Genomic DNA, 21,032 nt, shown 5'->3' with positions numbered 1-21,032 from the left:
TGATAAACAGCAATGCAAGATGTTTATTTATTTACTTTAGTATCTTATATTCCTTTTGTATTTTTTATTTTTTTGGTTAAAATGTTTTTTTTTTTTATCCTTGAGGTAATGTTTTAACTCTGGTTTGTCTCTATTCTCCATGCAACAAAACTGACAAAAAATCAAGAGTATTATTTTTGCTTATATTTAGGTATTTTTAGTATTTTTCTGTGCTTGAGGAAAAACAACTTTAAACGGAATTGAAAACATCCTTAAAAAATATCTCAGTAGATTTTCCTTTTTTTTTTTTTTTTTTACCTCTGATTTTCATGGTCACACAAAACTACCCTTACACACTACTTCCCACATAAATGCCTTTCAGAAAAACTAGTCCATGCTAAAGATGGCAAATGCTGTAGCTCCTCATGAATAATGTTGAGACTAGATTCACTAAGGATTACAGAAGGCAAATAAAAACATGGCCCAAGTTTGGCCAAAGCTTGTTTAACTGCTATTTATTATAGTGTATTTATTTGTGAGTCTAATATTTGTTTTCCTTTTATAATTTGATGTATTTATCTCTATTTATCACAATATTTTTCTTTTCTTGAATACACCTGAGGATTTTTGTAATTATATGCTCCTCACATTAACCAGTATGGTAAAGTGATGTAAGCAAACTATAAAGACTTGTATAAAATGGTAATTATAAAATCAGTTTAGGGCTAAACATGAGCTACTATAATGAGTCAAGTAACACATTGTTTTTTTAAATAAACAACACTTATCGAATTTTTTTTTCTTTACATGTGTGAGTTAATTTACTGTGGAACAGGTAATTAATGTATTACCATTAGTGTGGAATTTATGTGCATGCGTTTCCTATCTATATTTCCTATTTGTTTTCTGGTTTTCTTACAGTTCCCAAAAACATGCCAGAAGGTGGATTGGTTAAGGTATTTTGCCCTAATGTGTGTGTGAGTGTGCACAGTGCCGTCACTACAGGTTCCGCCTTTTCAATTTGGAAAGAGAAAATATTTAGAATCCAATCAGGCATTATATTCTAGCACATTAAACTATCATGGATGTGGCATGGCTTGTTCATATCTTGAATGACTTTGCATTAGAAACCACTTATACTTCATAACTAAATTTAGAGAGACTGTTTAGAAATAAGATGTTGCAACTATCAAAAACCCCATAAACAATTTATTATTATTATTATTATTATTATTATTATTATTTAAACAGTTTAACAAAGTGTATTTCAGTCGGTCAGAGAAGGCACATCAGAAAACAATTGACCAGAAAGTATTGTACAGATGCCATTGTTAAAATTGGGATGCTTAATCCTGCCAATATACCTAATATCTCTAATATCCTCTGGAGGTTTAAACTCACCTTAAAAGATTTCGAGGTAAGTTTAAACATCGACCGAAGTTGTCATCAGTAGTATCACAGAAAAGAAGGAGGGGAAAATAAGGTTCCTACAGTGGTTACTCAAGGGGAATGTCAATATCTGCCACCCACTCTGTCGCGGCAAACGGCAACAGCCAAAATAAATTGCAATTCAAAGTAATTTGTGAAATGACCGCCAGGTGGCGCAAAGGGACATTTTGCAAACGGCTGCAATTAATTTTGTTTAGACAGACTCTATGGTCTATCCGTCTATTGTTATTGTTATTATTTAAAAAAAAACGGCACAAACAACAACTCAAGGGCTTGTAAAAAAATTTTTTTTTTAACGGTAAAAATTAAAATTTTGGAGTCAGTGGTCCTAGCACAACGTAATAATCTTTGTATGATAAAATGACTCATGGCATGAATCTACACAAGGCGCTTCAGTTTCAAATAATCATTTAACGCTAAACCCAAACAGCAAAAGAACATGATAATAACAATCTAAAGAATAACATTCATCTTGATTTTATCTGTTTATGTCCAGCATTCAATAATTATTGAATTATTAATTATTAAAGCTGCTCACATCGCATGCGCTTTCACTTAAAAAAAAAATGCAGTGTTTAATCAACAAGTATAGGTCGCCTCTCTTTATGAGAAATAAATATTCTGACTGAAACAAAGCTGCTCGTGTCAGCTCATATCAGGAGCATTTTGATCAAAGTGGAGATGGAAAGTGAAAGTGTGTACCAACAACATAGCACAATGCATGTGTGTGAATGGCTGAAATGTGGTTGTGAATAAATCTTTTAGTGAATGTAACATGTTCGCGTGAACCTGCAGCGCGCGTGTGCGCCCTTTCACTTTGCCAAGTTTTGATCTAAAGTCAGATGAATGCGCGCGCTCATATGAGAGATTAAGAGATTTCTCTTTGCCAGAAATATAACAAACACACATTTATACGTGTTAAATAAGTGCTGTCTTTGCGGCGCTGTGCGAAACGCTTGATTATAAATGCATCGGGGAAAACAGCAGGGAAACTGACTGGCCATTTTAATAATTCATTAATAAGTTGATGTCTTTTCGTTTCAGCTGTGAGTGGATGCGCTGTAGTAATCTACGTTTTATACGAATAAGCTGATTTTTTTTCATTAGTTTATATAAAAGCAGACATTTTGCTTTCTGAAAGTATATATTTTTCACGTCTGTAAGCAAATATACACGGAGCTTCGGTTTATTTTCTGACGTGCCCAAGTTTACCAAAACCGATACAGAATAGCGCTGTATCCCTGTTTGCTTTCATTATTTCACAACATCATAACGTTTTGTTGTCATTGTGCGTGCAATTAAATAAAAGTAAAGTCTTATAAGGGCTACAGTATGTAGCTTATAAAGCTTTATTATATAGTTTTTGCCCATTAATCTGACAACAACTGTGACTCACCCACTTTTTCTAATACACACACCCAGAGTTTTTTGGCTACGCGAGTGTTACACATGATAAAATAAAAGTCTCACTGTGTTAACATTTATTTTGCTGAAATTCAATGAAACGCCTATATTTAATTTAAGTTCTAAATTTGTACTGTAATTTTAGTACTGTGATAATAAATTCGTTTAATGTTTTACTTGTATTTTATAAGGTTTTTGCCGGCAGTGGTACAGCGCAATGGAGTGCTCGTATGTGAAAATATAATTTGTTAAAATGTTTTATTATTTATGAAAGAACATTGATGATCATAACAGCCTACTGCATTTTATTCTTATAATAACGCAAAAAGACATCGACATCTGCTGACGCAGTAGCACGGCCTGACAATGTTAGAATTTTTATGGTGATTTATTTTCGTTTATTTCAGTTAATAAATCTACTACAAATTTAAAGAACACAAAATATAAGATGACAAAAAACATACATGCGTAGCTTTTCTAATTACACATGAAAAAATCTAAAGGCTCACTGTGTTACGTTTACTTTGCTTAAATTTGATTCTAATAAGATTTAATTTAATTTAAATTCTACATTTGTACTGTAATTTTAATACTGTGATTATGAATTCGTTTAACTACAATGTTTCACTTGATTTAATCCGCTACTATGTGCAGCTCTAACGGAGTGTGGCTCATTAATCCTTGAAAAAATGAACTGATGCCCGAGGCGTCAGTCTATAGTTATATAGCGCCACTCAGCGGTAGACGCCAACAAACGCACAAACCCAAATGTCGCCACCGTGAGGCGTGGTGGTAAAACCAGAATACCGCATGAGTAAACTCAGTAAATAAGCTTAATCTGCTATATGTGCTTCTGTAATCCTGGCATACAATTTATAATGTTACCTCTTTAGGCTGTAAATTTCCCATCATCCAATACACATTTTCAGTTTAAATCAACAAAAATAACACAGTAGAATCTGTCATTACTATTTGTTTTTCACTTTAGTTAGCTTATAGACCCATGGCCAAACCAGCAGTAATAAATTCATGCTTACCTGAGGTATTGCTATAAAATATCCTCATAATATTATAGTCAAAGGTTACTTCAAATAATGTTATCTGCTAGATACACACACTATTTTAACTGCAGGAAAACATTTGTGCTGTCCCACTTCTCTTTTTTGCTATTGTTACAGCTCTACCTTTACAGATTTTAGCACTGACTGTGTATTGATGTGCCATGGCAGTAAATTTAAAGAATGACAGTTTGACAGATTGATTACAGGTATTACTGAATTTTGCTGTAAAATGTGACAGTGGTTAAAAGACAATGTGATTTTGCTCTAGGCTGAACATAAACCGGAGCCCTTGAACTGTATCTGTATTATTCTATGCAGTGCTCTGCTGTTACACGCTTGCTGTGGACAACGGCATAAATTAGTAATCCTAATTGGGAAAAGTGGTCAGTAAGTGTTAAAATATGTAATTAATAATCACCTTCAGCTTTATTGCTGTTACAGAATCTATTAGTCTCCTTCATGATCTCAGTCCAGCCAAGACTTTACCACTCTCACAATATCCTGATCTCTAAATTACCTGATTCTGATTTTCAGAGTTTATTAAAAATGTTATTTGAAGTGTTTGTTAATACTAAACAAACACTTCAAAATTGTTTGTTAATACTAAACCTTGACCAGACCTACAGTCTGTTTAACATTCAAATACACATATTTACATAATCATCTACATCACCATAATCATCTAAAATAATAAAGAACTTTAATTTTTTATATCAATAATCTAATAATTTGCAAATTTCAGGCCTGTGGAAAAAAATATGAAAAAGTAACTCCCTCAGCTGCCCTAGTTCTTTGTTTCCCTCATGGTCTTGACTCAATCTTTTTACTTGTCTTCTTTTATTGCCTTCAACTTCATGTTAATTTGGAACTGGCAGACTTATATTCATCATGGCAGTGCTAAGAGTCTGTGTGAGGCTACAGATTTTTATGCATCACAAGCAGTGGAGGAATGTGTTTGATTCTACAGGAAGTGGCAGCATTGATTTGCAATGCTGACAGCATGACATTATGGAAAAGAAGTTTAAATGGCATCAGTGGAGTCACAGTTCACAAAGCCTAAAAGGGTTTGGTTTTCTCAGTTATTTATTTATTTATTTATTTATTTATTTATTTATTATTTTTCTCCCCCAGCCAAGAAATCTGGAAAGCTGTTCAGTTGTTCTAATTTAAAACCTTTTACATTATGCAAAATTTAGTTATAAATATTTTAAGAGTTTTTTTAAAGGACAGGTATTTTTTAATTGTGGAATAAAATATTATCAATAAGAATTTTTTAACAATGCAAATAACTTAAATTTTACTTTAAACCTAAACTTTAATTAAATGAAAAAGATGAGTTCAGTGCTAACTGAATTTTAAAATATAAAAAAAAAATAAGGAAGCCCTGTTTTCTTTTTAAAATGCATTAAAAAAGCGTAAAGCTTTTAAAATTGTCTTTTTGCTGACAGCACGGATATAGGATGTAGATGCTGAGGTATATTACAAGGGTAAGAAAAAAAATTATCTGCACTCTGGTTGTATTAAAGAAGGGTTTTATTTACAGATCTGGCCTGTACATAAAAAGGGATCCCAAGACTTGCCGCGCGCTGTGAAAATGCCCTTCAATACCTGTAGGGGGCAGTCGTGTTTCAGTCTAAAGTATTGTGTGTCTACTGAAGCCGAAAAAAGTTATGTCTCTTAGGCGCCCTTTGACAGCAAGCGACAGAGCTCATAAACGTGTCAAGCTCAAACTGATATGTATTTATTCTTCATTTTCATTCAGAATTATTATTATTAGTAGTAGTAGTAGTAGATCTCCGAATTTATTATTATTATTATTGTAACGCACCCACACGTGTGTGCAAGGACTACAAAGATGTATGATGTTAGCCTATAACAGTATTGTTTTATTGTTTTTATGTGATTTAAACCTAGACGGGCAGTGGTGTTTCAGTGGTAGGTGGTTCGCCTGCCATGCGGGAGGCCTGGGTTCGATTCCCAGCCAGTGCTCAAAATGCCGGTGCTATGCGCTAAAATGCTATGATATAGCCATTACATTATCAACTTATGCTTCAGTACTAAATGCATGTTTGCAATTGAGAATTTTTTCCCCTTAAGCTATGAAACGCATTAGCACTCACCTCACAGTTGCTATAATTTAATGATAATCGGACTTCCGCATTGTTGTGCGCGCGTCTCACTCACACCGCGTAGTAAAATCCACTATAAATCAACAAACCCTGAGTATTTTATAGCGCGGGTTGCAAGCCAGGGATCTTTAGCAATGAGAACTCTTCTTCACCATTCGTGTCTAATTCCGCAGCCCCGCTTCTTCGCATATCTGAAGGAGAGGCCGCCTAACTAGTGAGCAAGGAGCGATGTTGATTTGGGCGCACGCCGTGACAGGCTGAAAAAAAATATTGTCCTCAAAAATGTAACAGATGAGGACTTTGGTTAATGTGCAAAAACTATATAATAAAACTATATAAGACTACATGCCTTTATAAGACTCAACTTTTATTTAGGCGCACTCACAATACCGAAAAAACGTTTTTGTAAATGTTTGAAAGTGTTGTAAGCTGCGCTGCTCTGTATTGTTTTTGGTGAACTTGAGCGCGTCAGAAAATGAACACAAACGTTTTTTTAAATGGTCGGAGTCAGTCTGCTTGCTGTTTTCCCGACGCGTTCATAATCATTATTCAACTTCTGCCGGTGCGCTCTGGAAAACTTCATGCATGCGGCTGAGCGCTGATTAAAACTATGGAGTAAATTAAAGAGGAGAATCACGATGCCGAATCGAAGTTCTGAGCCCAAACCTCATTTAAATTAAATTAACAAATATTATAAGTAAAAAACAATAGCCCACGTTTAGAAACCGTTTAGAAATTCTTTCCGACATGAGTTGGCCCAGTGTGCGCAGAGCGCCGGGAGATTTCCTGAAGCTCCGAAATCGTGGGGCATTTTTTCCAAATAGAGGCTATCTTTATTAACTGATGGAGGTTTTGAGCTGTATACACACACATTCCTGCCTAAACAACTCTTAAAACTACACCTGTGACACACTGACAGTAATATTTCGAACATTCTGCAGGCTGATATTTGGAGAAACGAAAGAATAATGAATAAACCAGTTGTTAATTTGTAAACTACATCTCATATGAGCCAACATGAGCAACCCAACAATGTGTTTAAAGTACCTGAAATAATCCAGAACTTAAATAACAATAAACAGATACAGAGATACACTATATAACAGTCACTATTGTATTTACTGCAACGAGCGAAAATGTCACTTTGCGCCACCTGGCGGCCATTTTACAAATGACTTTGAAATGCAACTGATTTATTTTGGCCGCTGACGTTTTTACACTGCGGTGAGCGCGACGGTAATAACCATTCTAATTGATTAACTACTGTAAAATGCATAGCTATTTAAGTCTTGTAGGTCAACACCGGTTGTTTGTCAATTAAAATGAATAGGTAATGTGTAAAAATGATCTACTGGAATACCAACTCAAGAAAACAACAAGGTTAGCATAATAAAAACACTTACTCTTTTTTCAAATGCAAGAATATCATGTAACCTACATTTAATGAAATAATTGAATAAGCTGTTTTTTTTTTCCTATCAGCTTTTCATTAATTAAATATTGGATGCCTTTAAGCAAACATAAGTAGGCATAATTATAACTGGAACAGAAATGTTCTCTATATTGAAAATACAACTATGACCATGGACCAATGACCATGTTTAATGTAAACATCTGGGAGCTACATTTAGCTTTGACCTTGGAGGATTTAAATACGAGGAACTTTCCAACTTAGGTAAAACATTTCTACTTAACTAAGAAGTCCAGTTGACATGTCTCAACTTTCAGATAAGTCGATTAGTGTTATTTGCGCAAGTGTTTTATTTATTTTTGTTATTAATATAATCTATTTGTTATTATATTAACATCTTCACATATGACATGCCTGCATTTTGCATTTGTGAAAGAATGCAAGACCTTCATTGAGGCATAGTGGATAGGTTTCACCTAAATAGAGCTTTGGCAACCGTAGTGAGGTGATCAGACTTTGTGGGCAGTCACCCCATGATCCACCATCAAGTCAACCAAAGCTTGCTATAAGGTATAAACCTGTTGGCACACAATCCAGGATGAAGTATGCAGGATGAAGAGGTGGGAAGTCTTGAGAAGCCATTCCCTTACTAACCACTTAGAAGGACCAGTGATTTAGAGTGTGGTGGTAGTGTCCAGGATGGGGAGAATCCCCATACGTGCAGGATGTAAGAGAGGCAGACAGGGCCAAGGACATGCTGCTGTTTCTACCAGCTGGATTTAAGAGCAGTGCATGGCTTCCACCACCTGGCTGTGGAATATTATGCTCACTCTCCAGCCTGGATGTAAGAACATCAAGCATCACCACCCAGGATTTGAGTAGATTACACTTATAGTGCATCTCAGGTTGGCAGACATAAAACAACATCCCAAGCCCCAGCTATGTTCTCATCCCAAGCACCAGCTTTGTCCTTTTTATCAAGATCCAGTTCCTTCTTCATGCTAAGCTCCAGTTCAGTTTTCATGCCAAGATGCCCTGCACCAAAGAAATTATTTTGAGGGGATGTAGCACATTATGGGGGAACGTCAGGGATTACCCCAGGAGATTGCTCTGCACCCATGGGTTATTGTGTGTTTTGTGTTCGTTGGGTCTGTTTGGGAATTACAAGTCGATATGTTGTCTCACTATCTTGTGCTTCACAATTTCTTCTTACAGTGGTTAGGCAAGGGGAATGTCTATTACCGCCGCGCTCTCTGTCGCGGCAAAACAGCAACGGCCAAAATAAATCAGTCACATTTTATGTAGTTCATTCAAAGTGACATTTTCATTTGAAATTTTTAAATATGATTACAGCAACACTAGAAGCCCCAAGCAGCGGTCATTTGACCGCAGTGGGGTAAAAAGAAAAAAATACTTCACACTCGATCAAATTCCAGGACCCTCCTTTCATGACTTTTCCTAGATCTGTGAGCTCAATCACCCTTGTATGCTTACATTTTCAAAATCACACCAGTAAAAGCCAGTATAAAGCCATTTTGCTCTTATTTACGTGAAATCGCTGACAGCTGCCGTTTCCTGTCTTTTCCAACCTGTGATTCTCATTTTTCTAAACAGATGGCGCAAGGGATCGCGCATACTATCTATGCGTCATTCAGTACAGTACAGTGGGAGCCACGTCAAACAGCCGCTTGGAGCATGATAGGTCCATGACAGGACCGTGACAGGACCATGATCGATCCGTGCACGGAATGTGATCCCCCGCGATGACGTAGTTAACGATGCAGCGCCCCCATAAACGCCCCCATGCGCTTCCTAAAAAGAAGGTTGCAATGCTGTATAATTCCGCCAGATGGAGCATTGACTGCTTTAGTTAACTGCAGTGTCCAAGCAGCCGGTTACTATATTTAATATATATAACATAACTTACGTCAACATAGTTTCATAAATAGATGATGTGGTAAAAAAGAGGGATAAAAAACGATTCATAAAACAGATTTAAATCACTCAATACACAACCCATGATGCTTATGCTATTTTTAATTAATGATTAAATTAATTAACTAATAAAACTACTTATTGCAATATTTTTCACGACATCCTTAATAATACTTAAAGACACGGTAACATCTGTAATTTATCTATACCAGTCGTTGTAGGTACGGAATACAAATGCGGGCTATGTGCAGTATTTTACATTACGGTGTATTTTATCTATCTCTGTTTAATACACTGGTAGATAATATTTTGCTGCAAAGTAAAGCTTAAAATTTTACTTCTGCTTGAGTTTGTTTTCGTTATATTTTTGATGTTTTCGCTGATGTTTTTTTTCGCTGATAGTCAAAAATTGGCATAACAAATTGATTAATAACGCATAATATCTGGAACAAATATCTGTTCATACGGATCAGTATTTCTTTAGTCATTTAACCAGCATAACGTCTCCCCATCAAAGATCTGATGGGACATTAATCACTTATCAAACGGTGAATAGATGCGGCAGCAGAGACAGATTAAATCCCCATAAACATTCACACTTGAACACAATACTAACAGAACTAAACAGTTCCAGAGGGTCAGTGCCTGTTATCAGGACAGGGATCACCTACAGGATATTACTGTAATTTTTTACTGCTTATATTTTTTGCCATAGTTTTATTTGGTTTTACGCGATTTCATGTTTTATTTGTTTGTGTGTGTACGTGTGTGTGTGAGAGAGAGAGTGAGAGAGAGCGCGTGCGCGAGAGAGGGCTTATATTGTGATTTGTCCACGGTTACTAAAGACTGGCTTACTACTACTAATTAAAATATTTCAATGTAACCCATGGGTCTCAATCACAAAATCAGCCAACGCTGTAAACAGATGACAAGACAAATTATATAGGCTACTCTGAAACGTTAATTTGAACATAAAAAATATATATATATATATATATATATATATATATATATATATATAACATAAATATAAAAATAATCGACTATTATTGTCAGGGTCAAGTTTACGGGGCTCGTCAGTCTTTCGTTAATTTTACTACTGACTCGAAACCAATGTGGCTTATTAAAGATGCACTGTTTTATTGGACCTGGCTGTTTTGTAATGTTCTGCAAAATAAACACTGTCTACGGTTCGAATATACTGTGAACGTCTCAAAGTCACGTCTCTAGATCCTTCTGCAGTAATGTTATCGTGGTGTAAATTATTAACGTAAGGGGCGGCCGCTTTTCTTTGAAGATAACAATTGCGTAATGGGGGGCAATCCGAGGGACGGGGGGGGGGGCATTTTAGGGCATACCACACCTTTGAACGTCTTTTGTCTTGTAAATGATTATCTTCGTTCACCTTCTAATCCCCCACAGCGCACACACTCTCTACACTGTTGCTATGTCTGTTGGGGCACTTAGTTATACACAGCACTTTAATGTATGAAACACTTACTTCCTGGTTTGTTTTATTTTAAATATTGCTTATTACCTTATCCCGCAAAATAAACATTAAACATAAACAACATGGTCTCATTGTGTAAATTATTAACATCTTGATGTCTTTTAATTAAGGACAAAAACAGACCCTGCGCTTGTGTTTAGGACTGATGCTGAACAGCTGTGTTCATAGGTTTAATCAACGATTTACAAGACAACAGTTAAAGCGTTTGTGGATGAGGTGTGTGTGTGTGTGTGTGTGTGTGCATTTCTCCATTGGTTTAACACAAACTGTTGAGCACAGACAAGTAAGTCTGAAGTACCCCTCCCCCCGCCAAAACACACACACACACACACACACACACACACAGAGCAATTACCACCATGTCATAGTCAGTATTCTCCACTGAGGTTTCTTACCTTCCACTCCTTCTAAGTTTGTCTTTGCTCTTTTGATGGAGTTCTTAAAACCCCCCCAAAATTTTATACTGAGAAAAATGATTATGGGTCACATAATCACAAACACAAACTAGCACAGATACATATGATCAAGTGTTTAACTGTTGTTTTCGTTTGTTTCTATAACCATTAATAATAATAATAATAATCATAATTATAATAATTATTATGATTATTATTAGCCCAACTCTTTGACTATTTAAAACGTCGGGTCACATTTTTTGCACATTGAAGTTGTTGGTTTAAGTAAATGTATTTTTAAATACACAAACAATTCCCCAACAATTAAAACACGCACACATGACTTTAAAAATAAAATTTATTCTTCCAAAACTAGTCAAAGGTAAAACAATAATTTGTATAAAACAGGTAAAAACATGTTTAATTTTTGCTTAAAAGTCATTAAAAGTGGTCAGTGGTAGCTCAGAGGGCTAAGGCACTGAGTTACTGATCGGAAGATCGGCGGTTCGATCCCCAGCTCCACCAGGTTGCCACTGTTGGGCCCTTGAGCAAGGCCCTTAACCCTAACTGCTTCAGGGGCGCCGTATCATGGCTGACCCTGTGCTCTGACCTCAGTTACGCTGGGATATGCGAAGAAGGAATTTCACTGTGCTGTAATGTATATGTGACAAATAAAGGCTAAACTTTAAAAAAACTTTAAATATCCGGATAACACCAGCTGCTTATCAGTCTCTATCCGGTTCTTTTATATTAAAATATCATTAAAAAAAAAAATTAATTCTTTATTTCTCCCCTAAAGTATCAGACGTATTGCAATTCTATGTTCAGAACATACAGAAGACCTGACCAAACATCATTCTAAAGCTGTTGCACTGTGACATCATCCCTCCTACAGCTCCCTCAGGCTCCTCCAGTAGCTCCAAAAGGCCAACCGTCATCCGTCTGACCCCCCAATCCTCCACAGCGGAGCTCTGCTTAAAGACAACAGGAGAATTTAGTGAAGACAAAGATAAATAAACTTTACAGAATATCTAGTTGTAATAAATATAAAAGATATTAGTAAACCTACATCACAGAGTGTGTAAAATACTGTTTTGGGGAATTCTGCAATGTAAATAAACTGGGCTAACTTTAACCATTGAACTTTGTTAGTGTTAACCCCGGTCTGTCTGTATTATCGTCTGCATTAAATTAACCGAGAATTTACTTAATGCACTTTTCATACAAATAATTTAGGCAGTATAACACTCGTATATATTAGTTTATATCTGAAGCCAAACTATAACTTCCCGAGTACTGAAGCCCCCCTCACCTCACCCCCCCACACCCACACACACACCTCCCCACACACACCTCCCCCTCCCCCTTAACTGATAAACACTTCAGAGTTTTTATCCAGCTCGGTAACTGAGCGCTCGCGCTACCGCGCAAAGTCACGGCCAAGCTGAGAAAAATATAAACCCGGTTATGAGCGTTTAGCTCGCGAGCTCCAGTAAATCTATCCTCAGCTTGTGTCCTTCATAAACTGCATCACATTATATTCACATAAATAACCTGCAGATTAACTCTTACCCAAAGAATAAATAAATGCTGAATTTATCCAGACAACACACGGTCAGATTCTAAAGGCATTTTTATAAAGCACAAACACTCTTAATCCGGTGGTGCAGCTTTTGTAATAGGGACATAAATAGTATTTTCGAAGATTTAGTGTCTTTTTTAGTTAAAGAGGAGTGACATTGTGAGTTTGTGAGACTGACAGTAAGCTGTAATGTTAACTCCAGACTTGGTAAACAGATCAGTAAGTTATCTAAAGTCACATCTGACCGCAGCTGGTGCTGCCAGTGATTTTCAAAACGGCCAATAAAAAAATTAAACTGGGAAATAAACTGTAAACTAATCCCAAACAAATTGTATAAATTAAAACACACCTTACCGCGAATAGTCCATTAATCCGCCATCTTCATCTCTAGTGCAGTTTGGCAGCGTCAGTTCGGTGGGGGTGAGGGTGGGTTGTTAAAATCACGTGATTGCAACTCAGCGCAGCTAAATTGCTGGCTTGTGTTAACGTGTCCTTGAGAACGAAGCGCCATCTAGTGGTGGAACCAGGTAAATGGATAAATAGGGCCTGAATGGGCGTGTTTACTGTGAAATCTTGACACGCCTTTCTCGAAGGAAAAGGAGGGGGGATTACGGCGTGCATAGGGCAGCCGTACGCCATTCGTACGCAATTCACACGGCCGCGACTATTTGGCGTGGCTTCATCTGTATACTGTGCTGAAATCCCTTGCATGTTGTCCCTCAATTTTGTGCTTCCATTCCAAGTGGAGAGATATTTGACCGACAGTCTAGAACAGAAAAAGTTGTAGCTGTGATCACAACCCCCTCCCAATGACCGTGCCATCAATCACTGACCACCTCAGAAGTTCCCTCCAATGTATGCTGATGTTTTGCAAGTATTTTTGTAAAACTATGGCACTCTCTTGAGACGTGGTTGGAATGTGTTATTCATTTATTTATTCTTTACAAGGGCACTAACTTCACAGACCAAACTGTTACCTTCTTGTACTCTTATAAAAATTCTAAATATAAACAAACAAAATACAGCTTTTTTTTACTCAGAGGTAAACGGAAAGGTAAAGCCGTTCAGTTGTTTAGTGTCATAAACAGTAAAACATAAATAAATAGAACAAAATAAAATTAAATAAAAAATAAAATAGAACAAAATAAAATAAAATCAAAATCAAGAAACATATTATATATATATATATATATATATATAAAATAGCATGCATCTTTATACATTTGCAATCTGCGTCTACATTTTCTGTTACAATAGATAAATGGTATAGAATGGTATAGAGTTAGTTTCAGCTGAAACTCATGATCAATGGTGTTAGGGTACTTATGAAGTGATAATTAGTTTTTGCCAAATTACTAAAACTAACAATGGACTATGAGAGGTGGTTAAAAGGTGCTTTTCATTTATTTATTCTCTACAAGGGTGCTAACTACACAGACCAAACTGTTACCCTCTTGTAATGTTATAAAAATTCTAAATATAAACAAACAAAATACAGCTTCATTTTAGTGTCACTATGTCATAAACAGTGAAACAACTGCAACTGCTTCAAAGTCTTTCCAATCTGTGACCGCTGAAATCCGACACGGCATTCGTGGCGCTCAGTGGCAGCATTTGGGTTTGTGCGTTTGCTGGCTTTTGTAAGGAACAGCCAGATGTCGCTGTTTTTTAGTTGTAGTTTTTGTTGGCTGACTCAGTTTCCCAGAAGCCACACCTGAGCCGAGGTAGCCATTAATCTAACTATAAATAGCTGTTTAGTCTGGGAATTTGGGTCGAGCATTATAAGTTATACTACTGTCATTTGTGTGGGCATTTTGTGTTTAGTTCTTTTAGTTTATATTTTGATTTAAGTTCTGTTGACCTGGGGTCCGTTCTTCGTACGTCGCCAACTCAGTTAGCCGGATTTGATTGTTGTGGATTTGTCCTGATCTTGGATTGTTTGGTTCTTTGATGCGCTTTTAGCATTTGTTGTCATAGCAACATATCCGTAAGCTTGAACCTGCTCGGGAGCAGGTTTATTTCATGTAAACAGGATTTAACCTGCGCTCCTGCCGGGTTATAATTGGTCGAAATGGCGAGGTCACATCTGATTGGTTAAAGAGCACGACTGAGGCGGACTGACTCACGTGGGAAAAGAAAAGGATCTTGTATATATATATATATATATATATATATATATATATATATATATATATGTGTGTGTGTGTGTGTTTAAATACATCCATATATATATATATATATATATATATATATATATATATATAATTTTTTTTAAGAAAATAAAACTATCTATCTATGTATATATGCAAGACACTTTAATTTTGTTTACTAAAATTATATATATGTATATATATATATATACAACTAATTTTATATATATATATATATATATATATATATATATATATATATATATATGGATGTATTTAAACATACATACAGTATATGTATTCAGGTGTGTGACTGTGGTCATCATTCGTGTGTTAATCGCTGTATGTGTCTAATAATATGAAACATTCTATCCCCCGATTGCGTCTATATAAGTGGAGGTAATTTTTTTAAATCTGTCGCAGCCATGTCTTGTCCGTTTATGAGAGAGCAGCCGGTTACCGAAGGTGCGAGGATTATTCGCAGAGTTTTTCAAATTCCTCGTGTATTGCGTGATAGACAAGATCCTTTGGCACAGCATGACAATATACTTATTGAGAGATACCGCTTTTCTCGTGAGGGTATCCTTTATATAATTTCGTTGTTAAACCCCTATGTGAAATGTTCATCTCGCCGGAGTCGAGCGTTAACAACCGCACAAACGGTGTGTATTGCCCTGAGATTCTTTGCGAGTGGCACTTTCCTTTACACCGTTGGAGATGCAGAGAACGTAGCGAAAAGTGCTGTCTGCCGTGCCATTCGCAAAGTTTACTTGGCACTCAAAAAGTTTGTGAGGGTATATGTGTTATTCCCAAGCCACTTAAGACCCCAGGCTGTAAAACAGAAGTTTTTTGCCATTGCAGGTACGGTATAGATATTGTTGATAAAAATAATGCAGTTAAGATCATTCCAATAAGTATGAAGTGTGTCAGCAGGCTTTCCTAATGTGATTGGTGCCATAGACTGCACCCACATTCCTATCAAGGCCCCACCAGGCCCCAATGAAGGGGATTTTGTGAATAGAAAGGGTGTTCACAGTATTAATGTGCAGGTAAGTTTATATAAGGACTATTTAAACGTAATGGAATGAAAAAGTATGCCTTTGACTAAGTATGCATTTGACTGATTTCCAAGATGGTGTGCGATTCTTTGTGCCACATTACGAATGTGGAAGCCAAATGGCCTGGTTCAGTGCATGACTCCAGAATTTTCAGAGAGTCACAATTGTTCCAACGATTTGAACGTGGTAAGGGAAATAAAAAATGTGAAACTCAATGTTTTACGTACACTTACAGTAAGCTGGGGCTAACATAATGGACTTTTCCCATAAAACAGGTGATTACGATGGAGTTCTTATTGGAGACAGGGGTTATGCCTGCAGGCAGTATTTCATGACTCCATTCCCAAACCCAAACCCATGTCCACAAGCCCGATACAATGCAGCTCTAACTAGGACGAGGGCACGCATTGAAATGACCTTTGGACAACTGAAGGGAAGATTTCAGTGTCTAAAAAGTCTGAGGGTTGCACCTGACCGGGCCTGTGACATTACTGTTGCATGTACTGTGTTACACAACATCGCCACCATCAGAAAGGAGAGGACCCCTGTGGTGGAGGTGCATCCTGATGATGACCTCCAGCCAGTGCACTTGGATCAACCTAGTGGAAAAGCTGCACGGGACAGAATTGTGGAATATCATTTGACATAAGTATTTACAAAATAAAAGAACACTGCACAAATAGTTATATTCTACTAGTTTTGTGTTTTATTTGAAATTCATCACATCTTTCATCTTTTGCCTGCATAAAGAGAGAGAGAGAGAGAGTTATACAAGGTCAACAATAGTAGGGTACCATGTGTGAAACTTACTGTGAAGTTCCTTTTGAAGCAACTGAATCTCAAGTGCTATTTTTTGTTTTTTTAAATTATCTACATCAATTTGTCCTTCCACTCTCCATTTCATCAACACCAAGTATTCATTTTTAAGCTGCAGGTTTCTTCTGTACAAAGAGCGGATGTCACTCTGTGCCAGTTGTGAAGGGGAAAAAAAATGTAAAAAAAAACTAAACCCAAAACAAATATGGAAACAGAAAAACTAAATGGGGACACCTCAATATGTGCCTTTCCCAACAAAATTCAATGACAAGTATAACACTGGGCACCTCAGTTTCACTTCTGTGCGTGGAGTCTTCTGGAGCACTTTCTATCGGCTTCTCTGGAGCCCTATCTGTGGACCTCTCCTGAGGTGGAGACTCCGGCACCTCACAAATAATAAATTACCGTCATATTACATACACAAAGATACATACACCTGTATCATACATTCTTACAAGTAATTCCTCCAGACACTCGTCAGACAGGGTTTCTTCACTGTCCTGTGCAATGGAAACAAATAGGTCATGACAAAAAGGTGTGCACTCAACTCATTTTCTACAGTATAATTAAAAAAAATAAATAAATAAATAAATTCTTGACTTACTACACATGCTTCAGACATCACTTGTGGGACAGGTAAAAGTGTGGGCGTGTTGTTTCGAACTGCACATAAGTGGCAAAACAGCATTACATGAACTATACTGTAAGTCATCCAAAGCTCATGTACAAATGTAGTATTAATTTATTCTTACTTATGATTTAAGACAGTTAAACTGACTAACACACATTTGTTGTTAAGACTTTAAGGTAGTTAGAAATCATTGCAGCTGTACTTTTCCAATACAAATTAAATCAATTACCTGAAATAAAGGTGGTGCTGCTGCTGGTCCCTGGCTGTGGGTCTAAGGAGGTGCTACCCCCAGGGATGCCCTCCACAATTGGTCTCTTACTATTAAAATCCAGGGCTAGCTCTTCTGCTGGAGTATAGGGAGAGGGGGCCGGACCACCACCTGTTTTTTTCCGTTCCGCCTTTTTCTTGGTTGCTGTTTTAAACCATGTAACACATTGATTTGCCAGTGTCTTAAAATAAAAATCTAGATAACTACGCTAAAGATTACCATTTTGTAAGATGTTCTTGTACTTTACTTTTACTTGTTCCCATGTTCGCATGGGTCCACTGCTGGCTCTGTTATTATATATACACACACATACACACAGTATCTAAATAAAATATCAAAGAACATGTAACATGGGCAACACTCACGCATTTAATTTATTCGCTACTTTTTGCCAGCCCTCTCTTCTGGCTTTTGCAGCATTTGATGTGTTTCCCGGAGTCTTTATTAAAGTTTGGAATTCCCCGTAACCTTCTAATAAAAGCTCTTGCTCTGCTTGAGAAAAAAAATGCGCTCGCTCTTTTGCCATTTTGACAACCAATCGGAGGGCTTGTGATCAGTGTTTCTACTGTCGATGCATATCGCCTTTTAAACCAACGCACGAACGCGCAATAATCCTAGACAATTCAATCCAGCCAAACTAATCATTAACAACAGGTGAGCTCGAAGAACCAAATAAGCCGGATGGTAATTAGCACGATGATCTCATCTCGGATGTATCAATTCATCTCGGATGTGTCAAGTGACGTACGAAGAACAGACCCCTGGGCTCTCATATTGGCAATGTTTATGTATATGTTCTGTGTGTCTGTGTTTGTGGAGCTGTCCCCTAGCCTAGGCTTTGAGTGTACCCTAGCCTAGCCTTGGGTCGAGCATTATTAGTTATACTACTCTCATTTGTGTGGGCATTTTGTGTTTAGTTCTTTTAGTTTATATTTTGATTTAAGTTCTGTTGACTTGGGCTCTCATATTGGCAATGTTTCTGTATATGTTCTGTGTGTAACAGTCTAGCAGTCATGTTAATTCTGTAATGTTGTGACGCTGTTTGTATAAACAGGTCAGATTTTTTTCCTGAGCCTGAGTTAAGATGTTATCCTGAGATGGCGAGCGACCCAATTAAAGAATCTTAAAAAGGACATTAGAAGATAATCCTGCGATTCATCACATGTTTGGAGTTCATCCATTATCACAGGTGGAATTTTTCACGAAACTACCTAATGTTGATCATTGCCCTGTTTGGCATTTTGCACTTTTAAGAATTTGCACTACATTAGGACTCTTGTGCTCATTGGATTCATCATTTAGAGTAACAGGTCTTTTTTTTTTTTTTTTTTTTGTGCTGTTTAATGTTTACATTTATTTTATGGATCAACATTCTTTTTACATATTACAATTGTTATTGAGTGTTAAATTATTATGGTTAATTGATTATTTGGGGAAAAAAAAAAAATTTGTGGGTCAAAGATTTAATTCAAACGAGACCAGTAACCAAAAGCGAGGTTTGAAAAAGAGTTATTATAATATTAAAATGGAAAAATATTATAAATTAATAAAATAAAAATAAACAGGTATTGGAAAGGTAATAATTCTAAAATTAGAGCAAGTTAACTATTAATGGAATAAAATAGTGCAATAAAAATATATAGATTAACTAGCTACAAGGAGCTTAAACTTAGTCTTAAAGGAGAAGCATTATTTTATATTATCTGTGCTGTTTTGCTATTTAATTTCCTGGTTTTTCACTTTAAAGTAAACAAGCAAGTTCAAGTCATTCTCTTGGTCTGTCTGTTTTGTTACTGCTGTTAACTAACACTCATATATTTTGGCGATCCTAGAATCTTGACTGGTCTATTAGTGTATCCCTTCATATAGAGCCATATAGAAAAAAAAAGCCTAACCATGGTGCATTGCTAGTGGCGTGGGTTACGTAAAGGTTGTGCATGTGCAGGTCCAGAGGCACTGCCACACTGGCATGCAGGCACACATTTGACGCTAAGTGGCGGTGGGTGGAGTGGCAGAACCGAGCATGCAGAGGCAGTGCTTCAGCACGCTCCCTCGTGTTGGTGCTTCTCCTGCTGTTAATGGCCGGCGGGAGTCATTGCTGACGCAAACACAAAAACTTAACGCAAACATCCTTGCAGCCTTTTCCTCTTCGGCAGCGGGCTCGGTGCGCGAGTAAAGGTGCCTCGAAGGCTCGCACAGCTCTTTCACACGCTATCCTCGGGGATTAAAGGGCGGAATTCCAGTATCCTTGTTTAAAGTCCCTGAGGCACGTCACATCACCCCACTCACATGCTATTGTGTTATGATATAGTTGTAAAATAACAGATGTAGAAACAGTGCGCACTGAATACTAAACCTAAACCAGGTACGAGGATTAATAAACCAAGATAGCCCCATACCCATTTTTATTTATTTATTTATTTTTTAATTCCAAAGAATATTATTGTTTAGTGATTAAAAACAATGCAATTTATGCTATCCTAAAGAAAATCATCTCGGGTTACTTTGCTGTAACCCTGTTCCCTAAAAGCGGGAACGAGATTTATGGGAACGCTCTTTGTGCAACCAGTTGTTAAAGCATGTGTGTCAAACATGCCAAATATTTTGGGATATATAACCTCGGTCAGGTGACGTCATTTGATTAGGTGCACTTGGAGGTTATAAATAGGCATGAACCTGAAACATCCTCAGATTAATTTTGTCTGAAAGGACGTCCAGTCACGCTAGCAGTGCGGCATTGGAGCACAGCATTTCGTTCCCGCTTTTTCAGGGAACAAGGTTACAGCAAAGTAACCTGGGACATTCCCTTTCCTAAGCTATGCTCGATGCTGCGTGAAAACACTATGGGAACGAGAATACCAACGCCGCCGCACTGCAAGTGTCTGGACCCCCAGGGTTGTGTATTGAGCGCACAATAGCCAAGGAGGTCTCAGCCATAACTTTGGGATGCTGGGATGCTGAGTAGCATGGACATCCAAACTATAAAATATTACAAATGTGTATGGAGAGGACGGACCTGCCACATCACATGCTTGCTGCAAGGGGACACCTCTTGCCAGTGCAATTGATGAGGCAATCCCCCTGGTCGAATGAGCCCTGAATCCTAAAGGCGAAGTGTGACCACACGCCTTATAGGTAGGGGCAATAGCATCTCTCACCCAATGTGACAATGTTTGTCTAGTGGTAGCCGCCCTTTGGCTGCAGCCCCCATAACATAAGAACCTGCTCTGATTTATGCCACTGGCTAGCGCAGT

At 37.2% G+C, this 21,032-nt stretch overlaps 1 protein-coding gene and 1 long non-coding RNA gene across 2 annotated transcripts; one reads left to right on the top strand and one right to left on the bottom strand.

The window, feature by feature from the left end:
* Window positions 1-15,375: 15,375 nt before the first annotated feature.
* On the top strand, window positions 15,376-16,712 carry LOC128540841 (putative nuclease HARBI1). Its single transcript, XM_053510832.1, has 4 exons — window positions 15,376-15,866; window positions 15,939-16,054; window positions 16,138-16,249; window positions 16,339-16,712. Exons 1-4 carry the CDS (start codon window positions 15,431-15,433, stop codon window positions 16,710-16,712), a joined length of 1,038 nt encoding a protein of 345 aa, XP_053366807.1. The 5' UTR covers window positions 15,376-15,430.
* Window positions 16,713-17,050: 338 nt separating this feature from the next.
* On the bottom strand, window positions 17,051-18,282 carry LOC128541713 (uncharacterized). The gene is made up of 5 exons (XR_008365650.1): window positions 18,144-18,282; window positions 17,998-18,065; window positions 17,740-17,922; window positions 17,484-17,542; window positions 17,051-17,379 (listed from the first exon to the last, which is right to left on the bottom strand). It is a non-coding gene; the product is annotated as an uncharacterized LOC128541713 (long non-coding RNA).
* Window positions 18,283-21,032: the final 2,750 nt, after the last annotated feature.

Source organism: Clarias gariepinus, chromosome 14 (assembly GCF_024256425.1).
Source record: "Clarias gariepinus isolate MV-2021 ecotype Netherlands chromosome 14, CGAR_prim_01v2, whole genome shotgun sequence".
NCBI classification, from domain to species: Eukaryota; Metazoa; Chordata; class Actinopteri; order Siluriformes; family Clariidae; genus Clarias; species Clarias gariepinus.
This window is presented reverse-complemented; position numbering and strand designations above follow the sequence as displayed.